The sequence below is a fragment of the Centroberyx affinis genome, unplaced genomic scaffold (assembly GCF_046629955.1).
Source record: "Centroberyx affinis isolate AG114_WGS23_722 - 3 ecotype Tasmania unplaced genomic scaffold, CSIRO-AGI_Caff_v1 ptg003429l_1, whole genome shotgun sequence".
NCBI lineage: Eukaryota > Metazoa > Chordata > Actinopteri > Beryciformes > Berycidae > Centroberyx > Centroberyx affinis.
The window spans coordinates 1-15,651 of NW_027281402.1; the positions used below are offsets into that span (position 1 = coordinate 1).

The 15,651-nt window shown below is 40.8% G+C and overlaps 2 protein-coding genes and 1 long non-coding RNA gene across 3 annotated transcripts; 2 read left to right on the top strand and 1 right to left on the bottom strand.

Annotated features, from left to right (window-relative positions):
* Positions 1 to 1,247: 1,247 nt before the first annotated feature.
* Positions 1,248 to 4,023, top strand: LOC139661000 (E3 ubiquitin/ISG15 ligase TRIM25-like). Its single transcript, XM_071539312.1, has one exon. The coding sequence runs from the start codon at positions 1,378 to 1,380 to the stop codon at positions 3,043 to 3,045; it is 1,668 nt and encodes a 555-aa protein (XP_071395413.1). The 5' UTR covers positions 1,248 to 1,377; the 3' UTR covers positions 3,046 to 4,023.
* Positions 4,024 to 4,747: 724 nt separating this feature from the next.
* LOC139660994 (uncharacterized) lies at positions 4,748 to 6,727 on the bottom strand. The gene is made up of 5 exons (XR_011696577.1): positions 6,359 to 6,727; positions 6,110 to 6,229; positions 5,976 to 6,023; positions 4,975 to 5,019; positions 4,748 to 4,882 (listed from the first exon to the last, which is right to left on the bottom strand). It is a non-coding gene; the product is annotated as an uncharacterized lncRNA (long non-coding RNA).
* Positions 6,728 to 12,576: 5,849 nt separating this feature from the next.
* On the top strand, positions 12,577 to 14,977 carry LOC139661002 (E3 ubiquitin/ISG15 ligase TRIM25-like). Its single transcript, XM_071539313.1, has one exon. It carries the CDS (start codon positions 12,617 to 12,619, stop codon positions 14,294 to 14,296), a length of 1,680 nt encoding a protein of 559 aa, XP_071395414.1. The 5' UTR covers positions 12,577 to 12,616; the 3' UTR covers positions 14,297 to 14,977.
* The last annotated feature ends 674 nt before the right edge of the window (positions 14,978 to 15,651 follow it).

A 15,651-nucleotide genomic window follows, 5' to 3' on the forward strand; every position in this document is an offset into this window, starting at 1 on the left:
GTGATTTCATGTAGTTCAACTTTCTGAACAAAAAACACCATATGTCTCCAAGAAGGTTCTTTTTTAGCATCAACAATACATTTATAAGAGACCGGATAAACATTAGCCTCCAGTAAGTAAGTAAACAAAGGCGCGAGGACAGAACACAGACGGCGTAGTTTCTTAAAGAGACAGTAACAATTACTGCAATACCTAGCCTATATGCACTGTAACTGACTTTATTTTCTTTATCCGATTTACATATCTAGTTTTCAGGATTTGATTCAAATTTATTGGCTCTTGTGTGTCTTATTTGATGAAGCCATAGCGCTGTGTGTTGCAATGGAGCTTCTTAAAGTGACAGTAACGATTACTGCAACACCTAACAATTACTGCAATACCTAGCGTATATCAACAATACATTATGTTTCAAAGATTAAATTATTACTCCACTTTAACGTTTCAGATAATGCCACTTTCAGGGGTTTTCAACAGATGTGACTCAAAATAAAACGAGTTCATCACCTGCTCACTTCATGTGTTGGCATGACTGAAAACATGCTGCAACTACATGGAGTATTGTTGGAGTATGTTGTTCTCAGTGTGTTCCCCATTGAAGTATTATATTATGTAGCCTCTCTCTCACAGACATCTTTGAGTTAATCTTTGAGTAAAACAGCCCAAGAACAGGGTAAAAATGACCCACACATTGTACACGTGTAAGTGCTAACTTTAAGTATTCCATTTTCATTTTAATAATCTTAACTTCGTATTTTAAACAAGGGCTAAACACACACTGCCTCAGGGTGCTTATAGAAACTATGAGAATCTGTGAGAAGCCACCAGTGAAAACACACAGAAAGCCAAACCTTTAAGTAAAAACACACAACCACCGTCTGACACACTCTCCACACACTCAGGAAACGCCCACGCATGAGAGAGAAAGATAGGGAGAGGGAGAGAGAGAGAGCAAATAGTATCTGTTTTTTATTATCCCACTGAGATCACTGACTCCAAGTTTAAATATTCTATTTTTATTTGTCATAATCTTCACTTCATATTGTAAACAAGGGCTAAACACACACTGCCTCTTCAAAACCGCTCCTCTTCCTGGAATCAAGCGAAGCCTGATCACCCCTCCCTCTACTTCCTGGACTCAAATACAGCCAGTTCCATTCTGTCCACATATTTCCTGTTCCCTCCCCTTTCACAGATCTGCCAGTTTAAAGATGGATGTAAAGAGCATGTTGTGAAGTGCAAGAGCTGACAAGCCCATTCACTGCAGATCAGCACATGAACATGAAGAAAAGGAACAGAGGTTTGGTTTGGATCAGAGCCCAACTTCTTTCTGTTGAGAGAAGTGAAACTATCTGACATTCACTGTCACTGAGAAGTGAAATGGCGCAGCGAGGAATTCAGCTGGACGGGAAAAAATTCTGCTGTTCCATCTGTCTGGATCTACTGAAGGATCCGGTGACTATTCCCTGTGGGCACAGCTACTGCATGAGCTGTATTAAAAGCTGCTGGGATGAAGAGGATCAGAAGAAAATCCACAGCTGCCCCCAGTGCAGACAGACCTTCACACCAAGGCCTGTCCTGGTGAAAAACACCATGTTAGCAGAGTTGGTGGAGGAACTGAGGAAGACAGGACTTCAAGCTGCTCCTCCTGATCGCTGCTATGCCAGACCTGGAGATGTGGCCTGTGATGTCTGCACTGGGAGAAAGCTGAAAGCCCTCAAGTCCTGTCTGGTGTGTCTGGCCTCTTACTGTGAGCAGCACCTTCAGAGTCACTATGATACAGTGCCATTAAAGAAACACAAGCTGGTGGAAGCCACCGTAAAGCTTCAGGAGAACATCTGCTCTCATTATGACGAGGTGATGAAGGTTTTCTGCTGTACTGATCAGCAGTGTATCTGTTATCTCTGCTCCATGGATGAACATAAAGGCCACGACCAAGTCTCAGCTGCAGCAGAAAGGACCGAGAGGCAGAAAGAGCTCGGGGTGAGTCGGCAACAAATCCAGCAGAGAATCCAGGACAGAGAGAAAGACGTGAAGGTGCTTCAACAGCAGGTGGAGGCTATCAATGGCTCTGCTGATAAAGCGGTGGAGGACAGTGGGAAGATCTTCACCGAGCTGGTCCGGTTCATCGAGAAGAGAAGCTCCGATGCGAAGGAGCGGATCAGATCCCGGCAGAAAGAGGAAGCGAGTCGGGCCGAAGAACTTCAGGAGAAGCTGAAGCGGGAGATCGCTGAGCTGAGGAGGAAGGACGCTGAGCTGGAGCAGCTCTCACACACAGAGGATCACATCCATTTTCTACACAGTTACCCCTCGCTGTCACGTCTCAGTCAATCTACAGACTCACCCGGCACCGATATCCGTCCTCTGCGCTACTTTGAGGATGTGACTGCAGCTGTGTCAGAGGCCAGAGATAAACTACAGGGCATTCTTACAGAGGAATGGCCTAAGATCTCATTGACAGTGACTGAAGTGGATGTTTTACTGCCACAGCCAGAGCCCAAGACCAGAGCTGAATTCTTACTATATTCAGATCAAGTCACACTGGATCCAAACACAGCACACAAACGGCTGTCATTATCTGATAGGAACAGAAAAGCAACATGTATGAGTAAAGAACAGTTATATTCTAGTCACCCAGACAGATTCATTAACAGCTGGCAGGTCCTGAGTAGAGAGAGTCTGACTGGACGTTGTTACTGGGAGGTGGAGAGGAGTGGGAAGGGAGTTTCAATAGCAGTCGCATATAAAGATATTAGCAGAACTGGGAATGAAAGTGGATTTGGATACAATAACAAGTCTTGGGCATTATATTATTACAACAATAGTTGTCATTTCAGACATAACAATATCACAAATCCCATCCCAGGCCCTCTGTCCTCCAGAGTAGGAGTGTACCTGGATCACAGAGCAGGTATTCTGTCCTTCTACAGCATCTCTGAAACCATGACTCTCCTCCACAGAGTCCAGACCACATTCACTCAGCCTCTCCATCCTGGATTTAGGCTTTATTATGTTGGAGACACTGCTGAGTTGTGTAAGCTCAAGTAGAAAGAAGTCATTAAAGCAGCAATGTGTGAGATTCTGTTTAAGTTTTTATTTTTTTATTTTGTCTCCATCTTTGTTGCTCAGCGCTCATTGCTGTAGTGTTTCTGCACTGCACTTCCCAGAGATCACCTGTCAATCAAACTGTGGGCAGGACTCTTTTTCCTTGTATTTTCTGTTGATGCAGTCTGAGTTTCTGTAGGTGGCGCTCTTTTCTGTGTCTTTCCTTTTCTTTGTGTTACATTAGTCAGTGATAGAGAGTATCCACACTGATATTTATTCATATGAAAACATAAACTGTTGTGTGGTCTATGTAGTTCTTATGTTTGTTGCATATTTGTACTGTTGCTATAATATTTTCTGCTATTTCTTTTCCACTGCATGGGCCTTAATCTATCTATCTATCTATCTATCTAAAATTTCCAAATAATTGTATGAGTCCTTATCATTTGAAATGCCGATATGTTCTTTTCCTGAGTGAAGGGAAGTGACCTCAGCATAGGATGTGTTGCCATAAGCATTACCAAACATAAAGTTATGTTGGTGAATGTGAATGTGTATTCTGTGTCCTGTAGACAGTGAAGTTAACATCATTTAGTCAGGGTTCAGGAGGGATACAGCTAGTACATTGAGAAATGAAGTGAGCCCACCTAGTGGACAGAAATGAAAAGGCTTTGAGGCTTGAGCATGAATTTAGTGCTGGTGTGAGCCTGCAGCTAAAATATGATGATACTGCCCCCTTGTGGCTTTCCTACAACATTACTATCTGTCTTTAACGCAGGCATACCTAACTGCGGGCAGGGTCAAACCTGTCAGTCAGTTCTAGGCTCATTGCTATTGGTGACATGCTGAACATGGGCGGGTCAAATGTCTCAGTCGGGTCATTGGGTACATTTCCATCTGCTGGTTATCCGATGTAATTACAGATTATGATACTGAGACACTGAGGTAATTACCTGTTTTTAATCTATGGTAGCGCCTCGTTTTTTACTGTAATAATATTGAATAATTATACACAATAATAAATATAATAATTAATATATTTCAAGTTTTTAAGTGAGTAGCTTCCTGGAATATCCACTGTTTTACACACTTATCTCAATATGGAAGTCAATTAAACTCCATCTGCTTACATTTATTTTTTATGGCAAAGAAACATAACACAATAAAAAAATATATGATACAAAATAAATAACAACACACAAGATAAAAAAGTATAATATTATAAAATATACAAAATAAACCTATAAACATAACACATAATATGCTGTTTGCTGTTCTGTTCTTCTCTTAACAAAATTATTTTTTTCTTTATACAATTAACACCTATCTGACTGTATTTTTATATCAAATTCTCATTACTTTACTTCCTGGAAAACAGAATTACCTTTAATAGAGATTTTGTGCTGTACCAAGATGTGACATCAAATTCCAACCAATAAAAGCACCACATATTTTTGAACAATCCCGCTCCTCTGCCCATTCCATCAAATAAAACTCCCTCTCCCCAAGTGATATCCCATTGGTTTAGGCTTTTGATGAGGAGAAGACTGCATACAGTTCTTCATGAGTCTTTCACAAGCTTAGCCTGAAACGTGTAAATGTACCTAAGTGCGTAGATCTAACAAATGAATGCAGTGTCACTGTAACATCTCCACAAAGAATACCAATCTGTGTGCATGTGTACCCACCAGTAGTTGTGTGGTTTTGACTTGGTCTGGGCTGAAGACCATGGAATCTCTGACCTTTTGTGGCTGGGCCAACGCTGAGCCTCCTCCTCCTCCTCTTTCTTCTCCACCATGAGCATGAGGCACCACCATCGCTGCAGTGAGGGCATGTTAGCCTTCATGAGTAAGAGCAAACAAGTTAGACTGCATTCATTTCAAAATAAAATAAATGTGAGGTACATTTACTTCAATAGGTGGAACTACTCACAATACTGTAGTCAAAGGGGGCATCAAGAGCAATGTACAAGGCAGACTGAAAGTAAAATATATCATTTCAATTGAGATTATGTAACTGTACATCCGATAACCATGTCATGAATTCTAATGGCATGTCTCACCATCAATATGAAAATGCTTTGTTTGTTTGTCTGTCAGCAGGATATATTAAAAGAGTTATCAATGGATTTGCACAAAACTTTATGGAAAGATTCGTCAAGGGGCAAGGAAGAACTGATAAACTTGTCACAATTGGTGGAAAAGGGGCGTGGCAGTGGGCATGGCTTCTCATAAAAAGGCATGTAATGTATGAACAGATTCACATGACACCATCAGACTGTGTGGCCAATCAGCAGACAGAAGAAGAAGCAAACCCTCCATTATCTGCCCAATCAGACAACATGGAGGGATCGGAGAGAGAGCTCATTTCCTGTTTAGACATAACCATCCTGCCAATTATTCCAAAACTGTGTCCAGTGGTAGAAGGGCGGCCCTAATGGCCACTGAACAGATACTGGTCATGTGTTGTTGAAATAATCGGCCAAAATGATTCAAAGTGGCTGGAATTTGAACAGGCAGATCTCACGTCTCATTTCAGCAACAGTCATGAAAATGTGAAGGACCGCATCTCTGGATCTGACATCAACCTAATAGGAGGTTAGTCAAAGTGGAGTCAGATCAGAGGTCCCAGCTTATCAAAACTGGTATTTCTGAATATGGGAAGAGAGGGTGCTTAACGGGTAGAGCAGCTAGTGGACTGCAACAACTTGGGGGTAACCAGGTGGGAACTACATATAAATCAGCTATGTGAAAAATAAACAGCAGAAAGCCTTTGAGGGAACAACAAACAGCATAAAAGCATAAAATTGTGTATAGATGTGGTGTTCATCATTATGGGACTGTCACTCACAGGAATACACCTCTTTACGTCCTGAGTGCTTGACTACTAGTGTCATGGGGAAAAATAAATCTGATGGAATTTAATTAATTTACCTTTGAGTGCACAATCCGTTCAATCAACTCCAAGCATCCGTTTCCAACCTACCAAGCAGACACGTTTATTGTGTTAATACTGATAACTGAAAAATCTGAACATATGTACCTCTTAACCTGAGTGTGCTACTCACTGTTGCTTCCATACACCTGTCTCTCCCCAGGGTCCAAAAGTCTCTCCTGGTCAGGCATGCCTTCTTTGTTCTAACTATCAGTTCTTCAGCTGGTCTGTCCTTGGCTAACACATAGTCAAGCTGACAGAAAGACACTCATAAACCAAACATGAAATGGATGGAACACACAAGTACTCCAAGCATTCCCATGCGCACATGCAGGAAAATATAATTCTCATCTATTTAATAGTTTTTACAACTTCAACATACCAGTTGTTGCTGTGCTGGGTGGAGTCCCTTTTCCCAAGATGCACTGCATGCTGTTACTTCTTCACATTTTTGTCAACAGTTCTCAGTGTGGTCCACAAAGGTCTCTTAAAGGCTGGCCTGGTGTCAGTGGAGGAGGCTGGTCTGGTAGCAGTGAAGGAGGCTGACCTGGTGTCAGTGGAGGATGCTGGTCTGGTGTCAGTGGAGGAGGCTGGCCTGGTGTCAGTGGAGGATGCTGGTCTGGTGTCAGTGGAGGAGGCTGGCCTGGTGTCAGTGGAGGAGACTGGTCTGGTGTCAGTGGAGGATGCTGGCCTGGTGTCAGTGGAGGATGCTGGTCTGGTGTCAGCGGAGTTCTGCTTTATGTTCAGCCAGATGTTTTCCAAACTGTGCCTGATTAACTCTTGTTGCTGGGCAATAGCAACAATGAAAGTGGGTGTTTGTCTGACATACCAAGCCACATTTGAACACTGTGAAATCTGAAAAAAAAATATATACACATTAAAAAAAGAGGAGATTCGTGGTTGAAATAAGATAAGATAAGATAAGATAAGATAAGATAAGATAAGATAAGACAAGATAGCACTTCATCGATCCCCTTGGGGAAATTCTGGTGCCACAGCAGCAGTTGGTGGACAATGCCAAGGAAGTAAAGTATGTGTCAAGCACAAGGTAATAAAAGGAAATAGGTACTAAAATAAAATAAAGGTAATGTACATGATGTACAACAATAGAGATGATAGAGACAGCACAAAGAATGCAAATGAATGCAACTGATAAATTCAGATTTGGATAGGTCCATGGATATATTTCAGAGAAATGTTTGTCTTACAGTGTGCTACCAGGACAATCTGTTTCTATTTTAATAGTATAAACAAATGGAAAAACCACAGTTGTAGTTGTAGTAGTAAATTTGAATTTCCAGTAGCATGCATACAATTATTTTTATTTTATTTTTTTGTTTGTGTATACTTTGTGTTAATGTGTACTACTGTTAACACCGTCAGTGAAAAGTCACCTCTGTCAGATGGATATTTTCTTTTATACTCATGAAGATTATTCATGAAGAGTATATTCATAATGGTTTAAAAACGAATTCATATCAACCACACAAGTATACCTAATGTGTGGTCTTTGTGTTATAAATGATATTATATGTTCTTTATCACAGACAAAGTACATTATCAACAGAAATTGTAAGTGGGAGACATTATGCTAATATTTTGTTCTTAAATAAAAAGATATCACACTTTTTGATTATAAATCGTATGAAGTAATATAGTATTTAATACTATAAAAATCATTAAACATTACCTTCATATTTTATATTATAATATGATTTTTTTGTGTGCCTCAAGAACTTGACAAAATTCAAATCTTTCAAAATATAGTTTACCTGCATAATTGAAAAGAAAATATTCAAAACCCCACAAAACAAGGTTTTGTCCCGATTGTCAAGAATAGATGAAATACATAAAACATCAGATCACGCATAGCCTATGGGAAAAACCTGCACATATGCAAATGTTTTACGTATGCATGTGTACGTGTTTTATGAATTTATGTTTGTTTCATATATTTATACGCTGTTTACGCTGCTTCACATGCCACTACCAGTCAGTGTTTAGACACTCCTGATTGAATGTGCTGTTTTTCTTTCTTTCAAACATTTTATTTTCAGTTTATACAGATTACACACTCAATGTTGCCCTCAAAACGAATGGTACATAGCACAAATACTAGAGCTAGAGAACACTAACCATACAAACAATCAGACTAACAGACGAAAAAAGACAAGAAAACAACTCAAACATATATCATCATCCTCCATATTATAACTACAATAACAATGATTCCAAATGTGTTCCACTCTTTAAAACCAGGGTCGATACAAGAAGGAATAAAGTTTGGATTATCAACAATCGGTGCATAAAAAGAGTATTTCCTGGTGATTAAAAATGCCTTCTTTACACTGTTCCATGTACTAAGAATGTTACTCACAATAAAGTTATCCCTAATACCTGTTAATTGTTTAACATTGTTTAAGAATGGTACCCTTGATAATGAGAGTGAGTTACATCCTTGCGATTTGAGGTCTAGCCATATTGATTTAGGGTCTTGAGCCACCCATTCTGATAAATTTTTCATTTGTATTGACCAATGATAATAATGAAAGTTTGGTACTGCAAGACCTCCATTTACCACTGGCAGTTGGAGTTTCTCCAATCTCATTTTAGGACGTCTATTTTTCCAAATAAACTTTGACATGATCCTATGCAAATCTTTAAAAAATCTACCTGGAATGATATTAGGTATCATTTGCATAGGGTACAAAATTCTTGGGAGTATATTCATTTTAATGACAGCTATCCATCCCAGCCAGGAAATTGGAAGTGACGACCATCTAAGTAAATCCAATTTAACCTGTTTAAGGATAGGAGACAAATTCATCTTAACCAGATCCTCCAGTTGGTAGGAGATATGGATTCCCAGATATTTAAGACTGTTGTAGGACAAACTAAATGGAGATGTTATGCTGTTATTTGAATCTCTGCTACCTCCCAGTGGTAGGGCAGTAGATTTACCCGCATTGATCTTATAGCCAGAGAGACTACTAAATTCATTGATTGTTTCTAGCACACCTGGAATTGATTGTTTAGGGTTGCAGAGAAATAGCAGTATATCATCTGCATACAACAAAATAATATGCTCCCTTTTCCCACTGTTAATTCCATTAACATGAGGGTGTGTTCTAATAGCCTCAGCCAGAGGTTCAATGGCGATGGAAAACAAAAGTGGGGACAGTGGATAACCTTGACGAGTGCCACGCCCAAGAGTAAACCGGGGTGATGTGAAACCAATAGCCATAACCATTGGTGAGGTATACAGTAATTTCACCCAACTTATAAATGTGTTGCCCAGAGAGAAGTGCTTCAAAACATTGAACATATATTTCCATTCAATTCAATCAAATGCTTTCTCCGCGTCTAAAGAGACCACCATGAAGTTAATATGTAGATGGAAGATTGAACCAGAGTCCTTTACGAGGCTTTAGTGATTGGATGTGTGAACAAAGTGAATGTTTGCAAAAATGAATCAAGGTTTTCTATCTATCTATCTATCTCTTTCTAGATTTTTTCCAAGAATGAATGAAATATTTCTTGTGTATTCATTCCAGGAAGTTTATGAAAGCTGCTAGAGCAAATGTGAGACAGTATTGTCTTTGTGCACTTGCTCAATAAACAGGTTTTCTTCTGCAGGCCTGAAAAGCCTGGAAAACCATGAAGAATTCATCTGATCATTTCCAGGTCAAGTTTGAGACTCGCACAAAACAAATCTACCATATCGGTCCTTCACATTTAGCTTAGCATTACTGATTTTATATACACATCACAACATTCTTTTTCAGGTATCTTTTTTTCTTTCCTGATAATTGTGTATAACCATTATTTGTGTGTAGTGGCGTTACTTTAGGGTAGACCAAGGTTTTCTACTTTGACAACGCCACCTTCTGCTTATTGAGCGGAAGGAGCTCAACCTGATTACAGGTAGGTTAGTTACTTTGGTTCTTACAAAATCACCAAGTGAAGCACAAAAATATAGTGTACAAGTTCATCTTTAAAAACACAAGAATACAATAATCCTTCCTGTTCGGCCGGCCACCCGGCACCGTCTCCGCCCTGAGACCCTCGGAGTGCTTGAGCGCGCTTCCACACTCTGCCGCAGCCCCAGACGAAGTGCCTGATAAGAGCAAAGGGGAGAAAGAGAGACAGCACCGCAAGCCAGCATGCAAAGCCAAATCACTCTAAATGAGGAAACATGCAGTTCCTTTACCACTACAAACCAAACCATGTGCAATTGTCAATTATCTTATCACTATATCACCGGTGGTGGGAAATGAGTTTCCCTTCCTCCACCAGCACCCCACGCCGGTAGCTGCTGCGGAGATGGGAGCCACCACCCGTCAACCCACCCAGGGCCAGGACGCGCCGGCCCAGCTGCGTGTCGGTAGCCGGCTAAAGAGGAGCACACTGACAAAATGTTAAGACGAAACAATATTGAAACTGGCACTGCTACATATGACAATGTTTTGGATGGCACGGTTATCAATACTGGCCAATTACTCCACAGCAAACAGCGTAAACAAAATACTATTTCAAATAAAAGAAAAACCCTATAGGAAACAGTGGCTGATAGCCCCGCACTCTCCTATTCATCTGCCCATCTGGACTGAAAAGAAAACAAAAGCAATATTACAATTAAAAATGTTTAACATAAGATAACTAAAAAAGGAACACTCAGAACACATACTTGCTGAATGCCACGCTTGTGCCAACTGGGTCAATCTCTCCAATTCCCTTCCTACAATCCTGCGGGCGTAAAGAGAGAACACAACCACACATGACAGACAGTATTAACATAAAACCATCGGGGCATACCCGGTAGTAGTGGAAGTAGTGGGGTGTCAGGTGTGACTGTGTGGCAAATGGTTTACATGGCTCACGGGTCAGGTAGGAGGGCCCCTTAGCAGAATTTTACTTAGGGCCCCAGGGAGGTCAGGACCGGCTCTGCCCAGACGTAAAGTCCAAGGAAGACCTGCTGTACTAGTGTGAACAAGTGATGAAGGAATACCTCACAGTCACAGTGTGAAGAAAAACGTTGTGTTCTTGTTGCAAAGCAGTGAATTAGCAACCACCACTTCAGTGTGATTCCATGTAGCTCTACTTTCTGAACAAAAAACACCATATGTCTCCAAGAAGGTCCTTTTTTTTAGCATCAACAATACATTTATAAGAGACCGGATAAACATTAGCCTTCAGTAAGTAAGTAAACAAATGCTTGAGGACAGAACACAGGCGGCGTAGTTTCTTAAAGAGACAGTAACAATTACTGCAATACCTAGCCTATATGCACTGTAACTGACTTTATTTTCTTTATAGGATTTGCATATCTACTTTTCAGGATCTGATTCTAATTCATTGGCTCTTGTGTTTCTTATTTAATTAAGCCATAGCACTGTGTGTTTCTTAACTTCTTTGTGTCTTTCTAGGGAGTTTCTTAAAGTGTCAGTAACAATTACTGCAATACCTAGCCTATATGAACAATACATTGTGTTTCAAAGATTAAATTATTACTCCATCTTGATGTTTCAGATGTGACAGATGTGACCCAAAATAAAAGGCGTTCATTACCTGCTCACTTCATGTGTTGGCATGACTGAAAACATGCTGCAACAACATGGAGTATTGTTGGAGTATGTTGTTCTCAGTGTGTTCCCCATTGAAGTATTATATTATGTAGCCTCTCTCTCACAGACACACTCAGAATTTGTGTACTATGCATACAAGATGAATACATAAAACATATTTACTTCCAATAACAAGTGCCATTCTTCCTTTGTGTGCTGTGCTGTGTGTTTTAATTGCCCATACTTTGTTTTTTATCTCCAAACAAAATAGCAAAACAACCAATTTTTGGTTCAGTTTATTGCACTTTTCTTAATCTTTGAGTAAAACAACCCAAGAACAGGGTAAAAATGACCTACACATTGTACATGTGCAAGTTTAAGAATTCCATTTTTATTTTAATAATCTTAAATTCATATTTTAAACAAGGGCTAAACGGACACTGCCTCAGGGTGCTTATAGAAACAGTGAGAATCTGTGAGAAACCACCAGTGAAAACACACAGAAAGCCAAACCTTTAAGTAAAAACACACAACCACCGTCTGACACACTCTCCACACACTCAGCAAACGCCCACGCATGAGAGAGAGAGAGAGAGAGAGAGAGAGAGAGAGAGAGAGAGAGAGAGAGAGAGAGCGCAAAAGGTGTCTTTTTTAACATCCCATTACATTCACTGACCCCAAGTTTAACTATTCCATTTTTATTTGTCATAATCTTCACTTCATATTATATATTATATTGTAAATGAGAGCTAAACACACACTGCCTCTTTAAAACCCGCTCCTCTTCCTGGAATCAAGCAAAACCTGATCACCCCTCCCTCTACTTCCTGGACTCAAATACAGCCAGTTCCATTCTGTCCACATATTTCCTGTTCCCTCCCCCTTTCACGGATCTGCCAGTTTAAAGATGGGTGTAAAGAGCATGTTGTGAAGTGCAAGAGCTGACAAGCACATTCACTGCAGATCAGCACATGAACATGAAGAAAAAGAACAGAGGTTTGGTTTGGATCAGAGCCCAACTTCTTTTTGTTGAGAGAAGTGAAACTATCTGACATTCACTGTCACTGAGAAGTGAAATGGCGCAGCGAGGAATTCAGCTGGACGGAGCAAAACTCTGCTGTTCCATCTGTCTGGATCTACTGAAGGATCCGGTGACTATTCCCTGTGGGCACAGCTACTGCATGAGCTGTATTAAAAGCTGCTGGGATGTAAAAAAAAAAAAAAAGTATCAGAAGAAAATCCACAGCTGCCCCCAGTGCAGACAGACTTTCACACCAAGGCCTGTCCTGGTGAAAAACACCATGTTAGCAGAGTTGGTGGAGGAACTGAGGAAGACAGGACTTCAAGCTGCTCCTCCTGATCACTGCTATGCCGGACCTGGAGATGTGGCCTGTGATGTCTGCACTGGGAGAAAGCTGAAAGCCCTCAAGTCCTGTCTGGTGTGTCTGGCCTCTTACTGTGAGCAGCACCTCCAGCCTCACTATGATGCAGCTCCATTAAAGAAACACAAGCAGGTGGAAGCCACCGTAAAGCTTCAGGAGAACATCTGCTCTCATTATGACGAGGTGATGAAGGTTTTCTGCCGTACTGATCAGCAGTGTATCTGTCTTCTCTGCTCCATGGATGAACATAAAGGCCACGACAAAGTCTCAGCTGCAGCAGAAAGGACCGAGAGGCAGAAAGAGCTCGGGGTGAGTCGGCAACAAATCCAGCAGAGAATCCAGGACAGAGAGAAAGACGTGAAGGTGCTTCAACAGGAGGTGGAGGCTATCAATGGCTCTGCTGATAAAGTGGTGGAGGACAGTGAGAAGATCTTCACTGAGCTGGTCCGGTTCATCGAGAAGAGAAGCTCCGCTGTGAAGGAGCGGATCAGATCCCGGCAGAAAGAGGAAGCGAGTCGGGCCGAAGAACTTCAGGAGAAGCTGAAGCGGGAGATCGCTGAGCTGAGGAGGAAAGACGCTGAGCTGGAGCAGCTCTCACACACAGAGGATCACATCCATTTTCTACACAGTTACCCCTCGCTGTCACGTCTCAGTGAATCTACAGACTCACCCGGCACCGATATCCGTCCTCTGCGCTACTTTGAGGATGTGACTGCAGCTGTGTCAGAGGCCAGAGATAAACTACAGGGCATTCTTACAGAGGAATGGCCTAAGATCTCATTGACAGTGACTGAAGTGGATGTTTTACTGCCACAACCAGAGCCCAAGACCAGAGCTGAATTCTTACAATATTCACATCAAATCGCACTGGATCCAAACACAGCAGGCACACGGCTGTCATTATCTGATGGGAACAGAAAAGCAACATGTATGAGTAAAGAACAGTTATATTCTAGTCACCCAGACAGATTTACTTACTGGTGGCAGGTCCTGAGTAGAGAGAGTCTGGCTGGACGTTATTACTGGGAGGTGGAGAGGAGTGGGAAGGGAGTTTCAATAGCAGTCACATATAAAGATATTAGCAGAATAGGAAATGAAAGTCGATTTGGATGCAATGACAAGTCTTGGACATTAGATTATTACAACAATAGCTATCAATTCATACATAACAATATCGAAACTCCCATCCCAGGCCCTCAGTCCTCCAGAGTAGGAGTGTACCTGGATCACAGAGCAGGTATTCTGTCCTTCTACAGAGTCTCTGAAACCATGACTCTCCTCCACAGAGTCCAGACCACATTCACTCAGCCTCTCCATCCTGGATTTACGCTTTATTATGTTGGAGACACTGCTGAGTTGTGTAAACTCAAGTAGACAGGAGGGATTAAAGCAGCAATGTGTGAGATTTTTTTATTTTTTTTATTTTGTCTCCATCTTTGTTGCTCAGCACTCATTGCTGTGGTGTTTCTGCACTGCACTTCCCAGAGATCACCTGTCAATCAAACAGTGTGGGCGGGACTGTGACGTCTTTTATGTCTGACTCTTTTCTTTGTCTTCTCTTTTCTTTGTGTTATATCAGTCAGTGATAGAGAGTATTCAAACTGACATTTATTCATATGAAAATATAAACTGTTGTGTGGTCTATATAGTTCTTATGTTTGTTGCATATTTGTATTGTTGCTGTAATATTTTCTGCTATTTCTGTTCCACTGCATGGGCCTTAATGGAGCAGCACTAGAAGTCTCCCCTTTATTATAGCTGAATAGTTGTTAATATGTTGATTTTGTTCCCTGCCCCTAGTAACTTTGTTGAGAAAAGTGAACTACAAATGTAATCATTATTATTATAATCAATAGGGAGAGCATTCATTGTTTTCCTCCACAGTGATGACATACTGTTTTAACAGATTGATTGTGTGGATGAAGTTAATATGTAGATGGAAAGACTGAACCAGAGTCCTTTACCAGGCTTTAGTGATTGGATGTGTGAACAAAGTGAATGTTTGCAAAAATGAATAAAGTTTTTTTTTTCCAAGAATGAATGAAATATTTCTTGTGTATTCATTCCAGGAAGTGTATGAAAGCTGCTAGAGAAAATGTGAAACTAATATGACAGTATAACTGAGGCCATTTTCCCCCTAAAACACAACAAAGTGCAGTCTGAATGTTTAGAGCAGATGTGGAATCAAAAGTGAAATGAAGCAGCAGTGTTTGTATCGTTTCCCTTCTTTATGATGTATACGGGGGGATTTGTATATTGTATGGTGATACTATCCTCCACTCGGCAGACAAGGATAACTTGTGAAGACACACACACACACACACACACACACACACAGTTTTCTATGGGGTCGTGGTCTGCTGAAACTGGTGGACCATTGCTGTTCTCAGGCAGGTCTAAAACAATTGAATACCTATTTTGACGTCAACAGTCAGCTGACAAATGAATTCAATATTCTTGTCAATAATCACCTGACACGACATAGTCAACCAAATTATGATGATCATAAAAGCCCTCACCCCTGACCCATAATAGAATTAACTGTGGATGCATTGGTTGACATTTTTATGTCTGTTTCCCTTGAGAGCTGAAATTACTACACTGAATCTTCACTACAGGAGAATATGATGTAGGCTTTATGCAATGAAGCATAACCCTAATCCTGGATGAATGCGCATAGGTGAATAAGTGAAGACGTTGTAATAAGTTTGTAATTTTTAGTTTACCAA

Excerpts from the sequence above, each read along its gene's own strand:
- LOC139661002 (XM_071539313.1), top strand. The coding sequence starts at position 12,617 with ATGGCGCAGCGAGGAATTCAGCTGGACGGAGCAAAACTCTGCTGTTCC.
- LOC139661000 (XM_071539312.1), top strand. The coding sequence starts at position 1,378 with ATGGCGCAGCGAGGAATTCAGCTGGACGGGAAAAAATTCTGCTGTTCC.